The 25,921-nt window shown below is 39.0% G+C and overlaps 1 protein-coding gene across 5 annotated transcripts in view; it reads left to right on the forward strand.

Annotated features, from left to right (window-relative positions):
* The window catches only part of VPS13B (vacuolar protein sorting 13 homolog B), a 495,255-nt gene that overhangs the window by 209,828 nt on the left and 259,506 nt on the right, over positions 1 to 25,921 (forward strand). For 4 of the 5 annotated variants that reach the window (XR_012086959.2, XM_020785369.3, XM_020785367.3 and 1 more), the window contains exons 21-22: positions 2,545 to 2,689; positions 23,338 to 23,468. Coding sequence is in view for 4 of the 5 variants with exons in the window: in XM_020785369.3 (XP_020641028.3) it covers positions 2,545 to 2,689; positions 23,338 to 23,468 (276 nt within the window). In the remaining variant the exon portion in view is untranslated. The remainder of the gene's footprint in view (positions 1 to 2,544; positions 2,690 to 23,337; positions 23,469 to 25,921) is intronic. The other variant, XM_078393610.1, reaches the window with a different exon arrangement.

Consider the following 25,921-nt stretch of genomic DNA (forward strand, 5'->3'; position numbering starts at 1 on the left):
AGCTACAGCCAGTAATGGCAAAAAGCTGGCAGAATTCTATTGGGTGTCACCAGCATCAACTTCAAACCTAAGTGAAGTGAGCAGAGATTAAACAGTTGTTTCATTGACCAGATCAGCACTCAAAGCATGACCATAATTTTTTCCAGCTTTTTCTGGCTGTGATAATTTCGTTTTTTCTTCATTTCAAATGGCATAGTATATAATATTGATCTGTCTCTGCTGTCATTAGAATGGTTTTGAGCCATATTTTTCATCAAATGGAGCAGACTCTCCCAGGCACAGCTTTTCTCAAATTTTCAGTCTTCTTTTACATTAGGCACACTAGCAGAGTTGGCAGTAGTGTGTATGGTAGCTAGGGAATGTGCAATTTTTGGCATGATTGATATTTTTAACTGGACAGTTTTTTTGAGAACCAGAAATGATTTTCAAGTGCACTTCAGAATTAAAATGACACTTAAGACATTCACAACCCTCTCCTATGCTGTGCAGTACGTAGATCAGAACATAGAATTAGAAGATACTCTCTAGAGGCCAGAACATAATCTCCCTAAACCTTCAACCCAGGTGTGAGCAAAATGTGGCCCTTGGGCTTCATATGCCCCTCCTGATGCAAATAGAAAAGTTTTTTTTCAAGCAAGATGAGGTGAATTACATCTCTTAGGATCCTTCTTTACCAATGATTCTTGCTTTGAACAGGTTGCAGCCTCCTGCAGTGTTTATCAGCCTAAAATTCCCATTTTTCAAAAATGTGAGCATCTCATGTGATTTTCTCTGTCTCCAAAGATGTGTAAGATAAGGATCCTTTCATCAAAGAACTTAATAATTCTGCCACCTTCAAAACCATACTCTTGGTTCCCTTGAAATTCTAGTACAGAGGTTCGAAGCATGCCTTTGATCTATAATATGCTATTTCAAAAACAGATGTTAAAATTTCTGATAAGGAAAATATGTTCTCCAAGTAATGATATTATTAGGATATAGACAGCACTTAACATAGGTTCTTGTTTCAGTTGGAGTTGTTGCCTTTTAGCCTTTACCCATTTAATTGTATTCTGTTTTAGACTGGGGAAAATTTACACTTCCTCTTGCCATATACAAACTTCTTTCCTAGCATATAATGTGTGCAATTTCTCACTTCCCAGCTCTTTAACTGTACAGTATACAGTGGTGCCCCGCATAGCGAGGTTAATCCGTTCCGGATTAACCCTCGCTATGCGGAATCGTCGCTAAACGGGTAGGGAAAACGTATTGAAACGCATTAAACTTAGTTTAATGCGTTCCAATACCTTGCTTACTTACCCGTTCAGCGAGGATTCCCCTTGCCGGCAGCCATTTTCGCGCCCTCGCTAAGCGAGGGCAGGGCGTGAAAACGGCTGCCGGCAGCCATTTCCGGGCTTCCGGCGGCCATTTTGGAGCCACTGAACAGCTGTTCGGCGGCTCCAAAATGGCCGCCGCAATACCCGATCTTCGCAATGCGGGTTTTCCCCATTGCGAAGATCGGGTATGTTTCCGTATAGCGATCCCGAAAAAGGGATCGCTATACGGAAACATCACTATACGGTGCACTCGTTAAGCGAGGCACCACTGTAACTATAATTACAAAAGATGATAAAAATGCCTGTGACTCAGGTGCTTGTTATATCTGACAGGTTGTTGTATGTCTAAAAACAGTCTTTGATTTAGTATGGCTATTTTTAAAAAAGCTATATTTGTTCATATTTGCATGATGCAATTTGTAATAGTTCTTCTGTTAGGCATGAGTTTTGTTTCCATGGAGATAAAAAAACACTGTGCACAAGAAGGAAAGCTTGGAAGACTTTTGTTTCGTAGAAATAGAGGAGGTTGGCAAGATTAGTAAATCAGACATTTAAAAAGGGATTCAGTTTCTTTGATTCCTGTGGTATCTGCTTGGGACCCTGTACACAAAATCAGGCTTCAGTGCACACATCTTGCTTCAACAAATAAGGGCTGAATGAGCACTTTATGCTACTTCTGATCCTAAATCCTAGAACATGGAGCCCTATTCGAATGAATGGTGATATATTGCTAATTACCTATTTGGCAGGAGTGTGGTAGGGCAGAATTAAATTTCTACTTCCTCCTCCTTGTCCTAAAGTAATTTATATAAATGCTACTTTTCTAAGAATTTTCAAATCCCAGTGGCTGTATCCATTCAGAGTTGGGTCAAGGCTCCAGAATTTCACTATGCTTCAACAATTGTAATTTGCGTTCTAAACCTTTTACTTACCTTACTTTTTTAAAACAGTAAAAATGTGGGTTTTTTACTATAATCTTTAGAAAGAGCAAATACAAGGCAGTTGCAGTCAAAAACCTGGGGCTTAAAATATTTAATCATCCCAAATTTTAATTCTTAATTTGTTTTGGCATACTGTGTGTTTTAGTTATGAAGCCAAAGTCTTTTCCTAGAAACCTGTGATGAAGTAACTGTGTATAATGTATCTTCTGTGATACAAAATATCTTTTTCTATTTGCTGTTCATACCTTCTAAATTAGTCACTGTACCTTTTCCCCTCCTTCTTTTAGCAGTCTGGATCTGTTTCTCTTGGGACACCAGCAACCAGGAAAAAAGAGGATGAGGTATCAATTGGAAGCACGCCTTTGGCTAAGCAGCAGTCAAATCAAGCCTCTGAATATGCCAGCAGCCCTGTCAAAACAAAAACTGTAACAGGTATGTTCTATTTTCAATTAAATCAGACCGCTCTTGTACAGCTTTTGCTTCCTGAAAGATTTGCACATTCCTGCAGATTCAGGTGCACTGATGTATTGAGACGTATTTCCACTGTTAATATAGTTAGTTTAATTTACAATTTCTAGCATTTAAATGTTTGGATTTTTTAAAGCTCAAGTTGATTGCTGTAGAAGGCTAGATCATCTGCGTCTAACAAATTATGCTTGAAAATCAGATTCATTAATACTTGTTTGATACCTCATGTAATTTGTACTGAGCTTTTTGAAGAAACTGATGTTTATCCATACAGTTAATAAGCAACTAAAAGCCTGGGCCACCAAAGTTCAAATAACATTGGCTGAAACCATAATACATTGCACCTATTTGTGTGATCCTTTTTAATTAATCCTAATTAATTAATCCTAATTAATTAATTAATTAATCCTAATTAATTAATTAATTAATTAATTAATTAATTAATTAATTAATTAATTTGTTAATTAATTAATTTGTTAATTCAATCAATCAATTTCTATACTGCCCATCTGGCTACATGGCCACTCTGGGTGTTTCACAACATGATAAAAACAACAAATAATACTTAAAAGAAATTCACAGCATAACAATAGAAAAGTCAAATTAAATATATCAATCAATTTAAACTAGAAAAGAAAAACAAAGAACAAGACAGCATAAAAACAATTAATAATACAAGGTGGTGGATGGATAATTTTTTCCCTACATATATTTATTTTTATTAAAGCAAACTACAGCAAAATACAAAATAAGAAAAAGAAAAGAAAAGAGCCCAAAATAAACCCACGCCTCCCCCCTTCAGAGGACAAAAATTCCAACCTCCTTTGGATCCCATATTCCCCAGGTTTCCGGTGAGCCTTGAAAAAAGTAATAGACATAAAACATTTTGCCCGAAACTTTTCTCTTTTCCTGAGCCCAAACATATATTAATTTCCAACTTTGTTTTACACAGTCTCTTGGTTGTTCTCGTAGTGCTTCTGAAAGTGCATCTAATTCTGTGATATCCAATAGTTTCTTTAGGAACTCCTTCATCATGGGTATTTCTTGAGTTTGGGCCCAGAGTAACCTAGCAGCTGCGAGTATATACATTACACAATAAATAAATAAATAAATAAATAAATAAATAAATAAATAAATAAATAAATAAATAAATATTTGATTTTCTTATCGGTAATTTCCGACATGAATGATTTCGTTTATTATTTCCCACACCTGTGTCCAATATCTCTTAACTTTTTCACATGTCCACCACACATGATAATAAGTTCCTGCTTTTTTTGCACTTCCAACAAACATTGCTGTTGCCCTCAGACATTTTTGCCAACCTTACAGGGTTATAGTGCCATCTGTAGAACATTTTGGGGATATTTTCTCTTAAATTTACCAGCTTAATCATTTTATGTTATTCTTTCCACATCATTGTCCAATCATCAATATCAATATTGTAACCACAGTTACTTGCCCATTTTATCATTGTCTCCTTTACCCTCTCATCCTCCATATCATGTTCCAATAGATATGTATACATTTTTAAAATTATTTTCTCATCAGTATAGATCCACAGTTTATTCACTTGGACTTCACCCTAAAGAAGCCCACAATTTTATCTTTTTTGTATCTCGATTCTAATTTGTTCATTGACCACCAATCTGTTGTCACCCCTAGTTCCTCAAGCTCTTGCTTATTTTTTATGTTTTGTTCTTTATTAACTAAGTCTTTATATGTTAGCAGCGCTCCTTTCTGATTCAACACTTTCAAAGTAAATGCTTCTATAGGCGCTACCCATGTTGGGATTTTCTTATAAGTTTGTGTTTGAAATTTTTGCCACACTAGACATAGTGCCTTTCTCAAAATGTGTTCCATAAAATGTAATTGCTCCTTATACAGTATTTCCCATACCACACATATGCATGCCAACCCATTCTTAAATCATGCCCCTCCAATTTCAATAATCTTTGATTTACAAGAATTATCCATTCTTTTATTTATTTTTATTTATTTATTTATTTCATTTATACCCGGCCTATCTAGTCAATTGTGACCACTCTAGGCACATCATAGCACAAGCCTTATAGTATAATAGCCAGTTTGGTAGACCTAACCCCCCCCCTTTCTTTCAAGTCCTGTAATAACCTGAGTTTTATTCTTGATTTTCTTCCAAAGAAAATTCACTGTCAGAGGAGCCAAATCCTTGAAATATTTAAAATTTAATAGTATTGGCAGATTTTTAAAAAGAAATACAAGTTTTGGTAATATCATTTTTATTGTTGAAATTCTTCCCATCAGAGATAATTGCAGCTTACCCCATTCTTCCAAATCTTTCCAAATTTCCTTCTGTATTCTCAGATAATTCTCTTTCATTAAGTTGCTTGGTTTTTTTGTAATAGTAACTCCTAAATATCTGATTTTCTGTACTACTTCAAAATTCATTTCTATCACTAATTTTTCCACAATAGAAGGCTATTGTCTTCATGTTCCACTTGCAAAAATCTTGGGGGCATTAATTAAATTAATATTAATTCAGCAAGAATGGGACAGACAATTCAATGGACTTTCCATCTGACACATTGTGTCTCTTGTGATTTTTCCATCTTTAGTACTCATTACTGTTGTGCTTTTTCCAGTGTTCTTCATATTTGCATCAAAGAGACAAAGGGACACCTCTTTGATGCTGCTTAATGGGTAGTCAATGACTTCATCTCTCTGTGTTCCCCAAAAGGATCCAGAAGCACTAAAGTATTTAAGGCTTCAGGAGATTTAAGGGCTGAAAAAATATCGCTACCCTAGATCTCCTCTCCTGATGCCAGAGCGTAGCACTTAGTGTTCTTCATGGAGTAATGAAAAGACCATAACTTTTTTGTATAGTCGTCAAGTCGTGTCCAACTCTTCGTGACCCCATGGACCAGAGCACACCAGGACCTCCTGTCTTCCACTGCCTCCCAGAGTTTGGTCAAATTCATGTTCGTAGCTTCAATGACACTGTCCGACCATCTCGTCCTCTGTCGTCCCCTTCTCCTCTTGCCTTCACACTTTCCCAACATCAGGGTCTTTTCTAGTGAGTCTTCTATTCTCATGAGATGGCCAAAGTACTGGAGCCTCAGCTTCAGGATCTGTCCTTCCAGTGAGCACTCAGGGTTGATTTCGTTCAGAATGGATAGGTTTGTTCTCCTTGCAGTCCAGGGGACTCTCAAGAGTCTCCTCCAGCACCACAACTCAAAACCATCAATTCTTCGGCGGTTGCCCTTCTTTATGGTCCAGCTCTCACTTCCATACATTACTACTGGAAAAACCATAGTTTTGACTATTTGGACTTTTGTCGGCAAGGTGATGTCTCTGCTTTTGAAGATGCTGTCAAGGTTTGTCATCACTTTCCTCCCAAGAAGCAGGCGTCTTTTAATTTCGGGGCTGCTGTCACCATCTGCAGTGATCATTGAGCCCAAGAAGGTAAAATCTGTCTCTGCCTCCATTTCTTCCCCTTCTATTTGCCAGTAGTTTTTTGGATGTTGAGCTTCAGGCCATTTTTTGCGCTCTCCTCTTTCACCCTCATTAAGAGGTTCTTTAATTCCTCTTCGCTTTCTGCCATCAGAGTAGTATCATCTGCATATCTGAGGTTGTTGATATTTCTTCCGGCAGTCTTAATTCTGGCTTGGGATTCATCCAGTCCAGCCTTCCGCATGATGTATTCTGCATATAAGTTAAATAAGCAGGGAGACAGTATACAGCCTTGTTATACTCCTTTCCCAATTTTGAACCAATCAGTTGTTCCATATTCAGTTCTAACTGTTGCTTCCTGTCGCACATATAGATTTCTCAGGAGAGAGATAAGGCAGTCAGGCACTCCCATTTCTTTAAGAACTTGCCATCGTTTGTTGTGGTCCACACAGTCAAAGGCTTTTGCATAGTCAATGAAGCAGAAGTAGATGTTTTTCTGGAACTCTCTAGCTTTCTCCATAATCCAATGTATGTTAGAAATTTGGTCTCTAGTTCCTCTGCCCCTTCAAAATCCAGTTTGTACTTCTGGGAGTACTTGGTCCATATACTGCTGAAGCCTACCTTGTAGGATTTTGAGCATAACGTTGCTAGCATGTGAAATGAGTGCAGCTGTACGGTAGTTGGAGCATTCTTTGGCACTGCCCTTCTTTGGGACTGGGATATAGACTGATCTTTTCCAATCCTCTGGCCACTGCTGAGTTTTCCATACTTGCTGGCATATTGAGTATAGCACCTTAACCATGTCATCATTTAAGATTTTAAATAGTTCCACTGGAATACCATCACTTTGCTTTCTTCCCTTCCCTTTTCTTTGGGATGTTTTATGTTGCTGCCTCCTGTACAGTGTTACGCGCCTCCATCCATAGTTTTTCAGGCACTCTGTCCACCAAATCTAGTTCCTTAAATCTCTTCTTCACCTCCACTGTGTATTCATAAGGGATTTGGTTTAGATTATACCTGACTAGCCCAGTGGGTTTTCCTACTTTCTTCAGTTTAAGCTTGAATTTTGCTATAAGAAGCTGATGATCAAAGCCACAATTAGCTTCAGGTCTTGTTTTTGCCGACTGCATAGAGGTTCTCCATCTTTGGCTACAGAGAATATAATCAATCTGATTCCGATATTGCCCATCTGGTGATGTCCATGTGTAGCCTCTTGTGTTGATGGAAAAGAGTGTTTGTGATGACCAGAGATTGTTCTCTTGACAAAACTCTATTAGTCTTTGCCCTGCTTCATTTTGAACTCCAAGGCCAAATTTATCTGTTGTTCCTTTTATCTCTTGACTCCCTACTTTAGCATTTCAGTTCCCTGTAATGAGAAGAACATCTTTCTTTGGTGTCATTTCTAGAAAGTGTTGTAAGTCTTCATAGAACTGGTCAATTTCAGCCTCTTCAGCATTGGTGGTTGGTGCATAAAGTTGGATTACTGTGATGTTGAAAGGTCTGCCTTGGATTCATATTGAAATCATTCTATCATTTTTGAGATTGTATCCCAGTACAGCTTTTCCCACACTTCTCTTGACTATGAGGGCTACTCCATTTCTTCTACGGGTTCTTGCCTACAATAGTAGATATGATAATCGTCTGAATTGAATTCGCTCATTCCCATCCATTTTAGTTCACTGATGCTCAGGATGTCAATGTTTATTCTTGCCATCTCCTGTCTGACCACATCCAACTTTCTAAAGTTTATAGATTATAAGATCATTGAGGTTCATATACAATATTTTTCCTTGCAACATCAGACTTTCCTTTCACTGTCACGTACATCTGCAGCTGAGTGTCCTTTTGGCTTTGGCCCAACCACTTCATTAGCTCTGGAGCTACTTGTACAGTGGGCCCTCGACTTACGAACAGCCCTCGTTACGAACGTTTCGGGTCATGAACCCGATCTCATAGGAAATTAGAGCCCCTACTTGCAAACGCGGAATCAAGATGCAAATCAAAAAAAATATGCGGAAGAAGCCGTTTGAGAGCTCCAAAGGCAAAAAGGCAGGAAGGAAGGGCAGGAAATTCGAATTTCTTGCCCTTCCTCCCTGTCTTTGGAGCTTTCAAAGGGCTTCCTCCAATGTTGGGGGAAAGCCCTTTGAAACCTCTGAAGGCACTGATCGTGGTGGCGGGGACCCCCAGGGAGGTCTCCCAGGGCTTGCCTGCTACCATGGGAGACCCTCCTGGGGGTCCCCACCGCTGCGGTCGATGCCTTCAGAGGTTTCAAAGGGCTTTCCCCCGACATTGTAGGGAGCCCTTTGAAAGCTCCAAAGGCAGAGAGGAAGGGCAGGAAATTCGAATTTCCCGCCCTTTCTCCCTGCCTTTTTGGCTTCTGAGCTTTCAAAGGGATTTCCCCAACAGTGGAGGAAGCCCTTTGAAAGCTCCGGCCGCGGCGGAGGCAGTGGAGCACCGGGAGGCTAGAGCTGGCCAGGTGCCTGGCCGCTCGCCCCCGGCCGTGCGGAGGCAGCGGAGCACCGGCTGCCTTCAGACTGGTAAGTCCTTTTTAAAAAACTTTTCTGTGTGGGTTTTGAAGGGTGGGTTTGGACTGGGGGGGTTATGTTTCTGTGGTGTGTGTGTGTTGTGTGTGTGTGTGTGTGTGTGTGTGTGTGTGTGTGTGTGTGTGTGTGTGTGTGTGTGTGCAGTCCCAGCGTGGGACTTGCTCTTTTTATTTTTATTTTATTTTTGTTTTTTAAATGCTGGAACGGATTAATTCTGTTCCCATGCATTTCAATGGGAGATGGTACTTCAACTTACGAACTTCCTTCCAGAATGGATTAAGTTCGCAAGTCGAGGGCCCACTGTACTTGTCCTCCGCTCTTACTCAGTAGCATGTTGGATGCCTTCTGACCTGAGGGGCTCATCTTCCAGCGTCATATCTTTTAGACTTTTGTTTCTGTTCATGGGGTTTTCTTGGCAAGAATGCTGGAGTGGCTTGCCAGTTCCTGCTCCAGGTGGATCGCGTTTAGTCAGAACCCACCACTATGACCTGTCTGTCTTGGGTGTCCCTGCACGGCGTAGCCCATAGCTTCTCTGAATTACTCAGGCCCCTTCACCACAACAAGGCAGCAATCGGTGAAGGGGAAATACCATAATAGGTGTCTTTAATTTTGCATCTTGTCTTTTGAGGTATCAGTGTCTCTTAAATAATGTTAGCAATTAATGCAGTTGGTTTCTACTAATTTGATGAAATTAATTTTAATTTCTCAGTGAAAAAAGTTATTAGAGGGAATGCGCATATAAAGATCTCTTCTTTATAAATAATGTTTCTTTTGGTTGTTATAGATTTTTTGGACTGTTTGGCCGTGTTCTGGAGGTTTTTCTTCCTAATGTTTCTCCAGTCTCTGTGGCTGGCATCTTCAGAGGACAGAAGTCAGAACTCTGTCTGTGTTCTGGTGTAGTGTGTGGGGTAGTTGAGTAATTGTAGCTGGGGGATCAGCTTTTTGTCCTTTTCATAACATTCGGTGATTATGGTGATCACAGTGTTTTTTGTTATGGGTGTATTGTTGTGATAAGGGGGGAAATGACCTGTCACAGTGATTGATGGATGTTGTTAGCTAGTCTCTACGTTAGCCAGTCCTTGTGGCTGCATAGAGTTTGTTGACCTTTTTGCATGTTGTATTTTTCCGTGCAGGGAGCCCGACTCTGTTGAGTTTTAGACTTTCTTCTTTTTTGTTGAAGCTTTGCTGATGTTTGTGGATTTCAGTGGCTTCCCTGTGTAGTCTAACATAATGATTGCTGGTGTTGTCCAGTACTTCTGTATTTTGAAATAGGATTTCATGTTCAGCTTGTTTCTTGGCATGTTCAGCTATTGCTGATTTTTCTGGTTGCTTTAGTCTGCAGTGTTTTTCATGTTCTTTGATTCTGGTGTGGATGCTGCATTTGAATTGGGTTTTGGATGTCCAAGTTATACACCCACAAAGAGACACCCTCCCAGGGAAGTTTCTTCCAGGCACCTGGAGATACCAAAAACACAAAGAAGCTTCTACTGACTCTCCTATACAATCCCTCCACGTTTGGTGAAGATTGGGTTTCCCCAAGCGAGCTGCTAAAGGGCTCATGGGGGGCACTTTTTGGGTGTATAACTTGGAAATCTGAAATCTAATCTTCACCAACTTTGAGGGATTGTAGCGGAGTCAGTAGAAGCTTTACTGTAATTTTGGTGTCTCCAGGTGCTTGGAGATAATTTTTTGGGGGAGGGGCTCCTTGTGAGAATTCAACTCGAATGTCCAAAACCCAAACTTCACCAAACTTGCAGGGCCTGTAGAAGAGATTCAGGATAAGCTTCCCTGCAATTTTAATCAAGCTTGGAGGGATTGTTGAGGGGAGAGAGAGGAAGCTTCCCTGCAAATTTGGTGTCTCTGGGTGCCTGGGGGATTGTTTTATAGGGTTTTAAAGTAAAAAAACAAACTGATAAATCTATTTGTCAGAAAAATGGTAAATTCATAATTTGTGATTTGTCAGTCTTGATGAATCATGAATCAAAATGAATCATCATTTTTCTGATTGATGTCCCTCTATTTGACAGCTATTGCTTTTGTACTTAATTTTTCAGACCATTTGCTTTTAAATTTAAAGTCCTCTGTTACCCATCACACTTTAAAATAGCGTGCAGGTACATGAAACCCATTCCTTTTCCTGTTTACTTGAATCTTCCCATTATGTCCCATGGCCTTGAGTTCTGTGTGCACATATTTCTAAAAGAGTGTTCATAGGGCCATAGCCTTAATAATTGAAACAAAAATGGCTTTGTTAACAAATGTCCCTTTATTTCAGTCGATTACATTACATTGAGAAATTATATCTGTGAGAGGAACAAGCATTACAGAGAATATAAAGCCTGGGAGATTATTTTCTGCCTGTTAACTATTTGGGAAATGGAGGCAACCCATTTCTATTGAAATAAAGACTATTTATTTAGGGAATAACACAAGTGTATGTTTTGCATATACACTGAGATGCACTGTGCTTGGCCTTGTTCCTATATTGTTGGGAGACAGAAAAATGTTTATGGGATCTTGGGGCCAAGACTTAACCCCTTGCAATGTGTTCCCCACTCCCATATTTCCACTGCTGAGCATTCCGCAAAGCTCTTGAGGGAGGCTTCTTATCACACAAAAACAGCTGCTGGTCACTTCAGACTGAGTGAAAGATTGCCAAGAAAAATCATAGAATTATATAACATGTATAGTTTTACTTAACATATTGAAGGGAAGGATCCTTGACATGTATAAGGAACTCTGAACTCTGGGAAATACTTCTAAAGATGGAGGGCCATAGTTTTTATCTCATTTCTTGCATAATCTGTTTATATAACATAAAGAGTCCTCAAACGGCCTGGAGGATGCTGAATACATTTTTGGGGGCAAATTGGATTTTGGGCCTGTGAGCAGATGGTTTGGAGACTTATTTATTTTTTAAAAAACATTTTCTGTAGCTCTCAGTGAAGCTTTAGAGTCTTAGGAATAATGATGCATCTGTCATCTATTAGCATAACATATCAAACTCCGGCTGAAGAAATCGGGGAAGTTAACATTAATCTAAAGTTATGAAATCCCCTTTCCTATTCTTTTTTATTTGGCTTTTTAAACAAATTTTAATTTTTGACTTAAATTCCACTTTTTTTTTTGCTCAATAACCTTTTGGAATTGTGCAGCACTGTGTTTGCAATTAAGGAATCCCTAATCTTAATATTTATAACCTTATAGGTTAGGAACGGTACTGACAGAGAAGAAAAAAAAAAGAAGCAATAAAAAAAACAAGGAAAAGAGTTTCCAATAGTGAGTTAGTATCTAAGAAATGGAGAACATGAGAAAAGGAATAAGAAAATGATTCAAAAATGAAGAGGATAAGAAATTTGAATGATTTAAAATCCAAATTCCAAATCTGAATTTCCAGCACAACTGTCAGGGAGCTAAAGCAAACAACTTTAAAGAAAGGGGTGATTAGAATCTACTACGGTAAAATTGTAAGGTTAAATGGATTGTTCTACCTCCTGAGTGAGCCTATCATGGCAAGAGAGAGATCAGTCTGGCCTTAAAATTGGGCCAGAGATGAAACTAGCAGTAGAGAGTTTGCTGCTTGTTTTATTTCCAGATAAATACTTTAAAGAGTGTCACTATGAGTTTTTCCTTCTCTTTCTTTCCAATTCCTTTTTATTTTGTTTGTGTCCTTTCCTGCCCTTATTTTGACCTAAGTTCATCTTAGAAGAAAAATTCTCCCCCTAGTGGTAGAAGATGGATTAACCAGCTTTGCATTAGTTCCCATAGGAACTTGCGAACAGCGCCGCTTGCGAACAGCGCCTCTAGATACGAACGAAAAACAGCCAGAAAGGATTAAATGGTTTTCAGTGCATTCCTATGGGAAATTTTGCTTCTACTTATGAATGTTTCAACTAACGAACATTTTCTGGGATGGATTAAGTTCGTAAGTAGAGGTTCCACTGTACCTAAAACATACCTGAATTCAGTAGGGGAAAATTATATATACTGCATCTCTGAGTGATTCTTAATTCTCTAAATCAATTAAAAGCCTGCCTAAAAAGGAAGGTAGAGGGAGGGAACAACTTTGCTTCCTGAAAGAGTGCATTCCACAATCTGGGAGTAATTTTTATGTGATAATGACTACAAAAACAATGGATATGTTACAGTTGGTAGAGTAACATACTAGGACTCTGGACCAGGGTTTAAATTCCTTCTTGGCCATGGAAGCTCACTGGGGTAATAGAACTACTCCTTTAATATCTCACCTTCTTTATTTGTATCTGAGTTTTGCACAATTTAAAATTATGAATGTATATGAAATATTAGTAGAATTAAATATTTCATATTAGTAGAATTAAACTCCTTCATGGATTGCTGCCTTGTCGTGGCGAAGGGGCTTGAGTAACTCAGAGAAGCTATGGGCTATGCCGTGCAGGGATACCCAAGACGGACAGGACATAGTGGAGAGTTCCGACTAAACGCAATCCACCTGGAGTAGGAAATGGCAAGCCACTCCAGTATCTTTGCCAAGAACGCCCCATGATCAGAAACAAAAGGCTAAAAGATATGATGCTGGAAGATGGGCCCCTCAGGTCGGAAGGCGTCCAACATGCTACTGGGGAAGAGTGGAGGACACGTACAAGTAGCTCCAGAGCTAATGAAGTGGTTGGGCCAAAGCCGAAAGGACGCTCAGCTGTGGATGTGCCTGGAAGTGAAAGGAAAGTCCAATGCTGCAAAGAAAAATACTGCATAGCAACCTGGAATGTAAGATCTATGAACCTTGGGAAGCTGGAGGTGGTCAAACAGGAGATGGCAAGAATAAACATCGACATCCTGGGCATCAGTGAACTAAAATGGACAGGAATGGGCGAATTCAGCTCAGATGATTATCATATCTACTACTGTGGGCAAGAATCCCGTAGAAGGAATGGAGTAGCCCTCATAGTCAACAAAAGAGTGGGGAAAGCTGTAATGGGATACAATCTCAAAAATGATAGAATGATGTCAATACGAATCCAAGGCAGACCATTCAACATCACAATAATCCAAGTTTATGCACCAACCAGCATTGCTGAGGAGACTGAAATTGAACAATTCTATGAAGATTTACAACACCTTCTAGAACTGACACCAAAGAAAGATGTTCTTCTCATTCTAGGGGACTGGAATGCTAAAGTAGGGAGCCAAGAGATAAAAGGAACAACAGGGAAGTTTGGCCTTGGAGTTCAGAACGAAGCAGGACAAAGGCTAATAGAGTTTTGTCAAGAGAATAAGCTGGTCATCACAAACACTCTTTTCCAACAACACAAGAGGCGACTCTATACATGGAAATCACCAGATGGGCAATATCGAAATCAGATTGATTATATTCTCTGCAGCCAAAGATGGAGAAGCTCTATACAGTCAGCAAAAACAAGACCTGGAGCTGACTGCGGTTCTGATCATCAGCTTCTCATAGCAAAATTAAAGCTTAGACTGAAGAGAGTAGGAAAAACCACTGGGCCACTCAGGTATAATCTAAACCAAATCCCCTATGAGTACACAGTGGAAGTAAAGAACAGATTTAAGGAACTAGATTTGGTGGACAGAGTGCCTGAAGAACTTTGGATAGAGGCTCGTAACATTGTCCAGGAGGCAGCAACGAAAATCATCCCAAAGAAAAGGAAATGCAAGAAAGCAAAGTGGCTGTCCAACGAGGCCTTAGAAATAGCAGAGAGGAGAAGGGAAGCAAAATGCAAGGGAGATAGGGAAAGTTACAGAAAATTGAATGCAGACTTCCAAAGAATAGCAAGGAGAGACAAGAGGGCCTTCTTAAATGAACAATGCAAAGAAATAGAGGAAGATAACAGAAAAGGAAAGACCAGAGATCTGTTCAGGAAAATTGGAGATACTAGAGGAACATTTTGCGCAAAAATGAACATGATAAAAGACAAAAATGGGAGGGACCTAACAGAAGCAGAAGACGTCAAGAAGAGGTGGCAAGAATACACAGAGGAATTATATCAGAAAGATTTGGATATCCCGGACAACCCAGACAATGTAGTTGCTGACCTTGAGCCAGACATCCTGGAGAGCGAAGTCAAGTGGGCCTTAGAAAACCTGGCTAACAACAAGGCTAGTGGAGGTGATGGCATTCCAGTTGAACTACTTAAAATCTTGAAAGATGATGCTGTTAAGGTGCTACATTCAATATGCCAGCAAGTTTGGAAAACTCAACAGTGGCCAGAGGATTGGAAAAGATCAGTCTACATCCCAATCCCAAAGAAAGGCAGTGCCAAAGAATGCTCCAACTACCGTACAATTGCACTCATTTCACACGCTAGCAAGGTTATGCTCAAAATCCTCCAAGGTAGGCTTCAGCAGTATGTGGACCGAGAACTCCCAGAAGTACAAGCTGGATTCCGAAGAGGCAGAGGAACTCGAGACCAAATTGCTAACTTGCGCTGGATTATGGAGAAAGCCAGAGAGTTCCAGAAAAATATCTGCTTCTGCTTCATTGACTATGCCAAAGCCTTTGACTGTGTGGACCACAGCAAACTATGGCAAGTCCTTAAAGAAATGGGAGTGCCTCACCACCTTATCCATCTCCTAAGAAACCTATATGTGGGACAGGAAGCAACAGTCAGAACTGGTCATGGAACAACTGAGTGGTTCAAAATTGGGAAAGGAGTACGGCAAGGCTGTATACTGTCCCCCAGCTTATTTAACTTATATGCAGAATACATCATGCGGAAGGCTGGACTGGAAGAAACCCAAGCCGGAATTAAGATTGCCGGAAGAAATATCAACAACCTCCGATATGCAGATGATACCACTCTGATGGCAGAAAGTGAGAAGGAATTAAAGAACCTTGTAATGAGAGTGAAAGAGGAGAGTGCAAAAAACGGTCTGAAACTCAACATCAAAAAAACTAAGATCATGGCCACTGGTCCCATCACCTCCTGGCAAATAGAAGGGGAAGATATGGAGGCAGTGTCAAATTTTATCTTCCTGGGCTCCATGATCACTGCAGATGGAGACAGCAGCCCTGAAATTAAAAGACGCCTTCTCCTTAGGAGGAAAGTGATGACAAATCTTGACAGCATCTTGAAAAGCAGAGACATCACATTGCCAACAAAAGTCCGAATAGTCAAAGCTATGGTTTTTCCTGTCGTGATGTATGGAAGTGAGAGCTGCACCATAAAGAAAGCAGACCGCCGAAGAATTGATGCCTTTGAATTGTGGTGCTGGAGGAGGCTCTTGAGAATCCCCTGGACTGCAAGGAGAACAAACCTATCAGTTCTAAAGGAAATCAACCCTGAGTGCTCACTGGAAGGACAGATCCTGAAGCTGAGGCTCCAGTACTTTGGCCATCTCATGAGAAGAAAAGAGTCCTTGGAAAAAACCCTGATGTTAGGAAGGTGTGACGGCAAGAGGAGAAGGGGACGACTGAGGATGAGATGGCTGGACAGTGTCTGCGAAGCAACCAACATGAACCTGACACAACTCCGGGAGGCAGTAGAAGACAGGAGGGCCTGGCGTGCTCTGGTCCATGGGGTCACGAAGAGTCGGACACGACTAAACGACTAAACACACACAGTAGAATTAAAAACAAATTAAAATATTATCATAATTAGACTAATTTTGACCAGAAGTGCACTACTTTAATAGTGTTATCTGGGCCATTTGCTAGATCTTCTTTCATGCACTTGGTGGGCCATAAATTGCATGAACGTAAGTGGTGCAGTGATTTAATTTCTCTATAGTCACAGGAAATTTGTCTCTTATCCAAATAGCCCAGTTTTACTTGATTATTCTTTTATATTCCTACTTTACTTTGGAATCTATTATTGTCCATCTATAATCTTGTCCTGGTAGCAGACACTTTTCAGTACAGTATTTATCCATTTATCAAAATCTGTTGTAGTGTAAGACGGGAACAAAGCTATTATTCATACATTGTTTGTGGATATGCACCCCAGTCTGACCCAGCCAGTTTCCTAAGTATGTTATTTCTGACAGCAGCCGTAAAAACTCCAGCAGAATTAGCTAGAATTTTTACGGATATTTTCAATCTATCCTTGTTGCAGTGTTCTGTCCCCACTTTCCTGAAGACATCAATTATAGTGCCAGTCCCCAAGCAGTCAGCTGTGGTATTTCTCAATTATTATAGACCAGTAGCTTTAACATCTGTTCTTATGAAATGTTTTGAGAGACTGGTGCTGAATTACATTAAGGCTAGTCTTCCACCTTCTTTGGACTATGGCAATTTGCATACAGGAGAAATAGATCTACTAATGATGCTATGTCCATTGTTCTCCATAATGTATTGAGTCACTTGGAACAACAGGGAACTTATGCGAGGCTGTTGTTTATGGATCATAGCTCTGCTTTTAATGCCATTCTACTAAATAGGTAGTTTTTTAAAATGATCAACCTGGGATTACCTCAGAAGATCTGCATGTGGATAAAGGACCTTCTGACAGATGGGCCACAGTCAGTAAGGATGGGACCTCACCATTCTTCTGCTTTGGTACTAAGTATAGGAGCTCCCCCAGGCTGTGTGCTAAGTCCTTTCCTCTATTCCCTGTACACACATGATTGCATCCCACTAAATAACACCAACACTATTATTAAATGTAGTAGTAGTAGTAGTAGTAGTAGTAGTAGTAGTAGTAGTAGTAGTAGTAGTAGTAGTAATAATAATAATAATAATAATAATAATAATAATAATAATAATAATTTATTGTCATTGTAAGTATATACACATACAACGAAATTCACAGACACCCAGAGACCAGACACATGCACACATATAAAATTCCCCAAACACTCCCCACCCACTAAAAGTCCCCCACTAAAAATACAAACATCTACACCGCAGGCCAAGTAACACAGTCCAACTAATTATTCACTACTGGTGGTCTTTAAGCTCATTATTAATTGCAATTATAGCTCTGGGATAAAAACTATTGAGAAAACGTGTGGTCCGAGTCGTAATTATTCTATATCTTCTGCCAGATGGTAACAGTTCAAAAAGTTATAAGCAGGATGGGAAGAGTCTCTCAGGATGCTATGTGATTTCCTTAGACAGCGGGATGTGAAGATGTCATCCAGGGTTGGTATCTGGAGCCCGATGATATTCTGGGCAATTTTAATGGTTCTCTGTAAAGCTTTTTTGTCCGCTACAGAGCGACCCCCAAACCATACAAGAATGCCATAGGTTAGGACACTCTCAATGGTGCTATGATAGTAGGACAGAAGTAAATGCTGAGATAAATTTAACTCCCCGAGCATTCTCAGGAAATACAGCCTCTTCTGTGCCTTCTTCATTAGCATGTTGGCATTTATAGTCCATGAGAGGTCCTCTGAGATGTAAGTACCCAGAAATTTAAAACTACCAACTCTCTCCACTTCCTCACTGTTTATGTACGTACAGTGGTAAATGTACATTTCTCTTCCTCCTAAAATCAATTATGAGTTCTTTAGTTTTTTTGATGTTAAGTGTGAGATGATTTTCTTTACACCATAGTATCAACCTTTGTACTTCCTTTCTATGAGCAGACTCATTGTTCTTATTTATGAGCCCCACCACTGTCGTATCATCTGCAAATTTAATAATTGCATTGGTGTTATACAGTGGGGTGCAATCATGTGTGTACAGGGAATAGAGGAAGGGACTTAGCACACAGCCCTGGGGAGCTCCTGTACTTAGTACCAGGGTAGAAGAATGGTGAAATCCCATCCTTACTGACTGTGGCCTATCTTTATAAAGAAAATCCTTTATCCACATGCAGATCTCCTGAGGTAATCCCAGGTTGATCATTTTAAAAAACAACCTATTTGGTAGAATGGTATTAAAAGCAGAGCTATAATCCACAAACAACAGCCTCGCATAAGTTCCCTGATGTTCTAAGTGGCTCAATACAGTATGGAGTACAATGGACACAACATCATTTGCGGATAATACAACAGTGATGAGGCTCATAAATAAGAACAATGAGTCTGCTTACAGAAAGGAAGTACAAGAGTTGATACTCTGGTGCAAAGAAAATAATCTTACATTTAGCATCAAAAAAACTAAAAAAACTCATAATTGATTTTAGGAGAAAGAGAAATGTACATTTACCACTGTACATCAATGGCGAGGAATTGGAGAGGGTTGGTAGTTTTAAATTTCTGGGCACTTACATCTCAGAGGACCTCTCATAGACTATAAATGCCAACATGCTGGTGAAGAAGGCACAGAAGAGGCTGTATTTCCTGAGAATGCTCGGGGAGTTAAATTTATCTCAGCATTTACTTCTGTCCTACTATCATAGCACCATTGAGAGTGTCCTAACCGATGGCATTCTTGTATGGTTTGGGAGTCGCTCTGTAGCGGACAAAAAAGCTCTACACAGAACCATTAAAATTGCTCCAGCTATCATCCCTGGATGACATCTTCACATCCCACTGTCTGAGGAAGTCACATAACATCCTTAGAGACTTTTCCCATCCTGCTTACAACTTATTTGAACTGTTGCTGTCTGGCAGATGATATACAACAATTAAGACTTGGACCATATGTTTTCTGAATAGTTTTTATCCCAGGGCTATAATTGCACTTAATAATGAACTTAAAGACCACAAGTAGTGAACAGTTGGACAGTGTTACATAGCCTGCGGCGTAGATATTTGCATTTTTAGTGGGGGATTTTTAGTGGAGGGGAGTGTTTGGGGATTTTTTTTTTTACATGTGTGTGCATGTGGATCTGATCTCTGGGTGCCTTTCTGAATTTTGTTTTATATGTATACAATGTATAGACTTACAATGACAATTTATTTATTTATTTATTTATTTATTTATTTATTTATTTATTTATTTATTTATTTATTTATTTATTTATTTATTTATTTATTTATTTATTAGCTTTCCATTTGGTGTTTAGACAGTGTTTTTTATAGGTCCGGATTTGATCAAAGTGATGCTCAAATACTTTGGGGTTGGGCAATGTTCCAAAATGTTGCCTTCTGAGATAACTTGGAAACCCCCCCCCCCACCCATGCTTCTCTGTTCTTGAAGTGAAAGACACAGACTTATGTTTTCAAAGGGGTTGATTTCAACTGGTTGTTTTTATAGTATAAGGAAAGATATTGTAATACAGAGGTTAGCTATGCTTGATGGCCTCAGAATTTTCCCACTGGATTTCCGAGACAATCGGCATAGATGAAATTAATGTAATATGGGAATATCAGTTGACCATTTGTATAAATGTTAAAAAGTACTGTATTTTTCACTTTATAAGATGCCCCTCTTTTCTAACCCCAATATTAAGAAATCTTAACTTAGCTTTGAGTATTCAGGCTCTGGGCTCAATACGCTCGGACATTACAAGTCTCTGTTGCATCTGAGCCTACAGGCTCTACCTCCAACAAAGTGTGTTCCAATTGGTTTGTTCAGCATCAGCTGACATCAGTTCCATAAGGCTTGTGATTGGAGGAAGCTAAGTCAAGGTATGTGCCATTTGTTCTCCCCTCAGCTTACTTCCGTGTATAAGATACCCCTCAATTTTTCGTGTAATGATTTTAGGAAAAAGTAGTGTCTTATATACGGAAAAATATGATAATGATGCCAGGACACTACCCTGTTAGAGACAGTTTATTTGATTTCTCCAGCGACTGTGCCTTCCTGGAAATTCAACAGAGAATCTTTGAATTTGAAGTAGAAGAGTGACCATTTCTGTTAGTCTATGATTTTTAGTTAGGAGGTGTTTGAGTACCAATTAATGTTGGAGAGTATCATATGCTGCTGTAAGGTCGAGAAATGTTACACCAGTTATTTCATGTTTCAGACCCATCTTCTATATACTGGGTAAGATTTAAGATTTGAGTCGTACAGCTCTTGTGAAGTCTAAAAGCTGCCTGTTCTGGAAACAGAAGAGGTTAAATTTTAGAGGCTAGACATTTCAATATAATTCATTCAAAGTGGTGTAGTAGAGAGACTGCCCTGTAGCTTTCGGGTTTTGATAGTTCTTTGCCTGGTTTCAGAATAACAGTCACTTACTTTGAAGGCCTTATTGAGATTGCTATGGTTTGATTCTAACTTGATGGCACATATCGAAGGAGGAGGAGGAATAGGAGAAATATTGAATGCCTGAACACTGTGCAATAATCACTAGACAGATTGTTGGACCATAGACCTTTATTTATAGCCTTTATGTTTAAGATCTAATAAGCAGACATTATTAGAATGCAAACATGTTGTTTCTTGTAATTTTAGACTTCAGCAGCCTGTGAAAATAAGGCAGCAGATGATAAATCATTCAAAAGCAATCAGATTAGTAGATCACACATTTTTGTTGAGTTCACTTGAATTGCTTTTGTTTGTTCATACCCGCTGTGTAACAGATGCATGAACAAGGATGTATGTTAACCAGAAATGAAAGAGTACAATATTTTTATTTAAATCTGATATTTCCTCTGAGATTTGGAGAGGAGAAGAACTTTTCCTGTGTACTTTTCACATACTGGCAGTAATCCATTTAAACAAACTGAACCACACTGTTTTGTAAAGATTTTGTTTTTGTCCTGCATGTTAGTGAATACAAAAAGATTTTATTCTTTTTGATGAAGAGCACATTGTAATGTTTTGTTTTTCTGTGTTAATATTTTCCTGCTTGGGACTTTTTTAAAAAATACCGTAAGTGCTTAAAAACAAAATTATTTATAGCAGATTCATCTTATACAAAAGAATATAGAATTCATGAATTATAAGTGTTGCCTGGAGGAGATTGTTGTAAATCCTAGATTAGTAAGTAAAACCGTTATAATTTGACTAGTATTGAAACTATTTTGAGAAGAATGCATTGTCAAAATGAGTTCAATTTGTATTGAGCTGTATGTGCAACTGCAAATTTGCTTCGATGAAATAGGAGGGATAACAGAATAGATTGTTAAAATTCTGACAAAATTTGGAAGAATATTCAAAATAATTTAAATTGAGAGATATGATGACCTTAGTGTGTTGCTTATGGTGAATATGGAACACTGATGTACACATGGAGGCACTTGCACATCTGAAGGTTTCCTTGTGCATGCCAGTGTTAATGTTGCCTTAGAATAAAATATATGGCAGCATTAGTAAACTTATGCAGCAGAAGATTAAGAATGCACTTCAAATGTCTTTTCTGTCCACAAATTGTTTTAAAATAGCTCTAGAAACAGTTCCTCAGTAATATATGGTGGTTAATTAGCAATGTAATGTTTTTTAGTTCAGGAAGTTTCTGAAGCTAGTTTACATAAAATAATACATTACTTAGGGCTGCTTATCCCTCTTCCTAGGCACAGGAAGTTCTGGGTTTTCATATTCTCTCAGTTTGGTTCTCATTAGGTTTTGTAGCTCTATAGTATACAGCATGGGTGGTACAGTTGGAAAGCAAAGGAACTGAATGTGCTGAAAGATGGCCAACTGCAGTCAGTATACTTAAGAGTATACAGTATATTTAAGAGGGGTAAAGCACTGTGTTAGTGTGTTAGCCTATATTAAAAGCAGCACACTTTTAATATAGGCTCATTTCACATATACAAATGCCGCTAATTCATAATTTGCACAAGAGAAGTATTCTTGCCAGCCCCATATGACCCTTGTAGTTCACTATGACTCAGAGGACAATTCCTAGTAGGAACAATCTGATGTCTTGCTTTACAAGATACTTAACTCTGTTGGAGGTGAGTTGATCTGCAGACATAAAGATTTTATTTAAATGGTAGGGGATCCAGAAAAGCAGCACCCTGATTGTTGTGATAATTCTGAAATAACAGTGATCTTCATGTATGATTAAAAGTTATAAACAGTTCCAGAAAAAAACTCTACTGAAGTGGTGTTTAGTTCTCATTACTGGGACTTTAGATTTCCTAAATTTGCTTACTAAAAATGTTGAATTTTGTATACCTGCTAATGCAGTTATTTCTTTGTAATTCTGAAGATACATATTATTTGCTGATTTTATGCAGTTTGTTTGAGTGAGTCCATTATTTAAATGAAAATGTAACAGAAAATGTGGTGGAATATTCTAGTCTGAACTTTTTATGGCACTGACTCTCTGAGTCCAGTAAAACTATACTTAGTTATTGTTCTTAAAATTAATGGAACAAGGTAGTTGTGATTAACTACAGTGGTGCCTCACTTGATGACGTTAATTTGTTCCAGCAAAATCGCTGTAGAGTGAAAACATTGTCAAGCGAAATAAAAAAAGCCCATTGAAATGCATTGAAAACCGTTCAATGCGGTCCAATGGGCTGAATACCTGCTCTTCCAGCGAAGATCCTCCATGGGGCGGCCATTTTCGGTGCCTATAGTGTGAAAAATGCCTCCTAAAACATTGGGGAGCCATTTTGAGCAGCTGGCGGTCGTTTTGAAAACCAGACGATCAGCTGTTTTAATTGTCGTAATGCGAAGAATCGGTTCCTGAAGTAGGGAACCGATCGTTGCAAAGCAAAAAAACCCATTAAAACATCGTTTTGCGATTGCGAAACCATCGTCGTGAGGCGGATTCGTCGTTATGCGGGGTAATCGTTAAGCGGGGCATGACTGTACTCCCATTTATCTCAATATAATGTAAAGATAACTGATTTTAGTTGGATGGTGGTACAGTAAAGGATATTGGAATTTATTTATTTTCCTTTTATTTTAAGAGTCACGGCCACTATCAGTTCCCGTGAAAGCCATGCTGAGCTCACTTGAAGGCTGCAGAAAAAGTCCCGAGGAAACAATGAAAGAATATATTGGAATAGTGTGGAATGCAGTTAAGCGCCTTACAGTTCAGGTAAGGTTTTGGAGGTGGGGATGAGGAAAGGAATAAAGTATTTGATGCTTTCCAAGATCTCATTTTAAAACTCAGAGCCGATCATACCATTAGGTACATACAGTGAGGTGAAGCCTCATGTAACAAATTATTAGTGATTCAATTGGTTTTCTTCCCTTTCATAACATGTCATACTTGCAAGCCCATTGGTTGGTCCTGTATTTTTGTATTTTTATTGCCAGAAACAAAGTCCTCTGAAGGTGCCGGCCACAGAGACTGGCGAAATGTTAGAACAATTTTCAGAACACGGCCAAAGAGCCCGAAAAACCCACAACAACCAGTGAACATTAAGCTTAAATTTAAATGGAGATACAGTTCAGTGTGTTCTGTTTGTGTGATAATGTGTAACAATAGCAATAGCAATTGATGCTTTGTTTTTGTGCACGTCTCATAGGATGTCTCAGATTCGTTGTTCAGATTAGTGATGCTTTTATAGGAACTCCACTATTCGAATACTCAGTTATTCATAGCAAGACGACGTCTCTGCTTCTGAAGATGCTGTCTAGGTTTGTCATTGCTTTCCTCCTAAGAAGCAGGTGTCTTTTAATTTCGTGGCTGCTGTCCCCATCTGCAGTGATCATAGAGCCCAAGAAAGTAAAATCTGTCACTGCCCCCATATCTTCCCATTCTATTTGCCAGGAGGTGATGGGACCAGCGGCCATGATCTTAGGTTTTTGTTTTTTTTATGTTGAGCTTCAGACCATTTTTGGTGCTATCCTCTTTCACCCTCATTAAGAGGTTCTTTAATTCATCCTCACTTTCTGCCATCAGAGTGGTATCATCTGCATATCTGGCAATCTTAATTTCAGTTTGGGATTCATCCAGTCTTGCCTTTTGAATGATGTATTCTGCATATGTTAAATAAGCAGGGGGGCAATATACAGCCTTGTCATACTCCTTTCCCAATTTTGAACCTATCAGTTGTTCCATATCCAGTTCTAACTGGATATGGCTTCAGAATAAGTTCAAACTTTGCTTTAACACCCTACCTTCTGAAGTTTATAATGTTCCTTTCCCATTTCAACAGAATGAGAAAGAAGAGGCTTTTTGTATTGCAAAGAGATTAGTGAAAAAGCTCAGTGCAAAGGCGAAAGTCTCATTTTTATCTTGGTGTATTCAAACTGTGATACGCTTCCCTGAATGCAGCCTTTTTTTTTCTTTTCTTTTTTCACCCATCAGGGTTTATGGTCAGGGAGAATTACAGAACTTGAGGCATTGAACAGCTTTTCTTATTCATTTTATTTTATTATATTAAAAGTCTTGCTTTAGGCTGTATGATGACATAAAACTGTCTATGTTAGGAAATTAGTAGCTAAAATATTGTCTTTTCAGATACCTTTTCTCACTCACAGATTTCCCCACACATACACACACATTTTCACTCATTAATCATGCTTTCTCTGAATGTAGATTTGAGACAGTCAGTGTTATATTTGTGCTTACTCGTACTGTAGTATATACCATTTTGAATTCCCCCTCCAGTTTCAACAACCAATAATATTCTCAGAATTCCTTTGGTTCCAAATATAGAACTGCAACCTGAAAGTATGCAAAAGCCTTTCTTCCCATTGCAGTCAGGTGGGACTTAGATGGGTCTCGTACAAAGGTCTGGGACTGCAGTTTATATCCAAATCTAGATGTAAATTCATTTATCAACATAAGAAGGTTTCACATAATTATATTAGAGTTCATTTTTTCTCTACACCTATGAGGGCAATGATATACCACAATAGACCTGCAGGATGCATGTTTTCATATATCCATCAGAACTATCTGCCATTATAACAATTCCTGTGCTTTCATACTAGGATCTTACTACTTCTAATTCAGAGTTCTACTGTTAGGATTATCAATGTCTCCTCAGATATTTGAGGAGAACACTTGAGAACAAGAGGAGTCATAGTGTGGTCAACAATTGGCTTGCGATTAGGGCACCAAAACATCATGGCGTACAAAATCTTGACATAGCCCTTTATCTTTGTAACCAAATATTGCTTCAGTGCCAGGTCCCACTCAGATACTCCCAGCTAGCAGCAGGGCAGGTTCATTTTTTTAAAATAGAAAACTAGGTGGAGCTAGGCCTAGCTAAGTCATAAAGCTTTTCAGTGTAGGCCTTTCTCCCAGGAGAGCCACATTTAGGTATCTGTATCTCATGTGGAACTCCCAGCATGGAGAATCATAGAATCTGTAGTCCAGTTTAAAAATCCCAAGCACTCCTCAGCTCTGGAAGAGTCTTAAATGCTCTGTGCGGGTGCAGGAAATCCCAAACAACCAAGTTTACAGATGGCTACTCAAATAGCCAAAGTTACGTCCAAGCAGCCTGTTCTGTCTGTCTGTTCATTCTAGTGTAATGTATTGGTTCAGAGCACAAAATGGTTGCTTCAGTGACCTAGTTCAGATGGTAGCTAAAAGAT

This window comes from Pogona vitticeps, chromosome 4 (assembly GCF_051106095.1).
Source record: "Pogona vitticeps strain Pit_001003342236 chromosome 4, PviZW2.1, whole genome shotgun sequence".
In the NCBI taxonomy this organism is placed as follows: domain Eukaryota; kingdom Metazoa; phylum Chordata; class Lepidosauria; order Squamata; family Agamidae; genus Pogona; species Pogona vitticeps.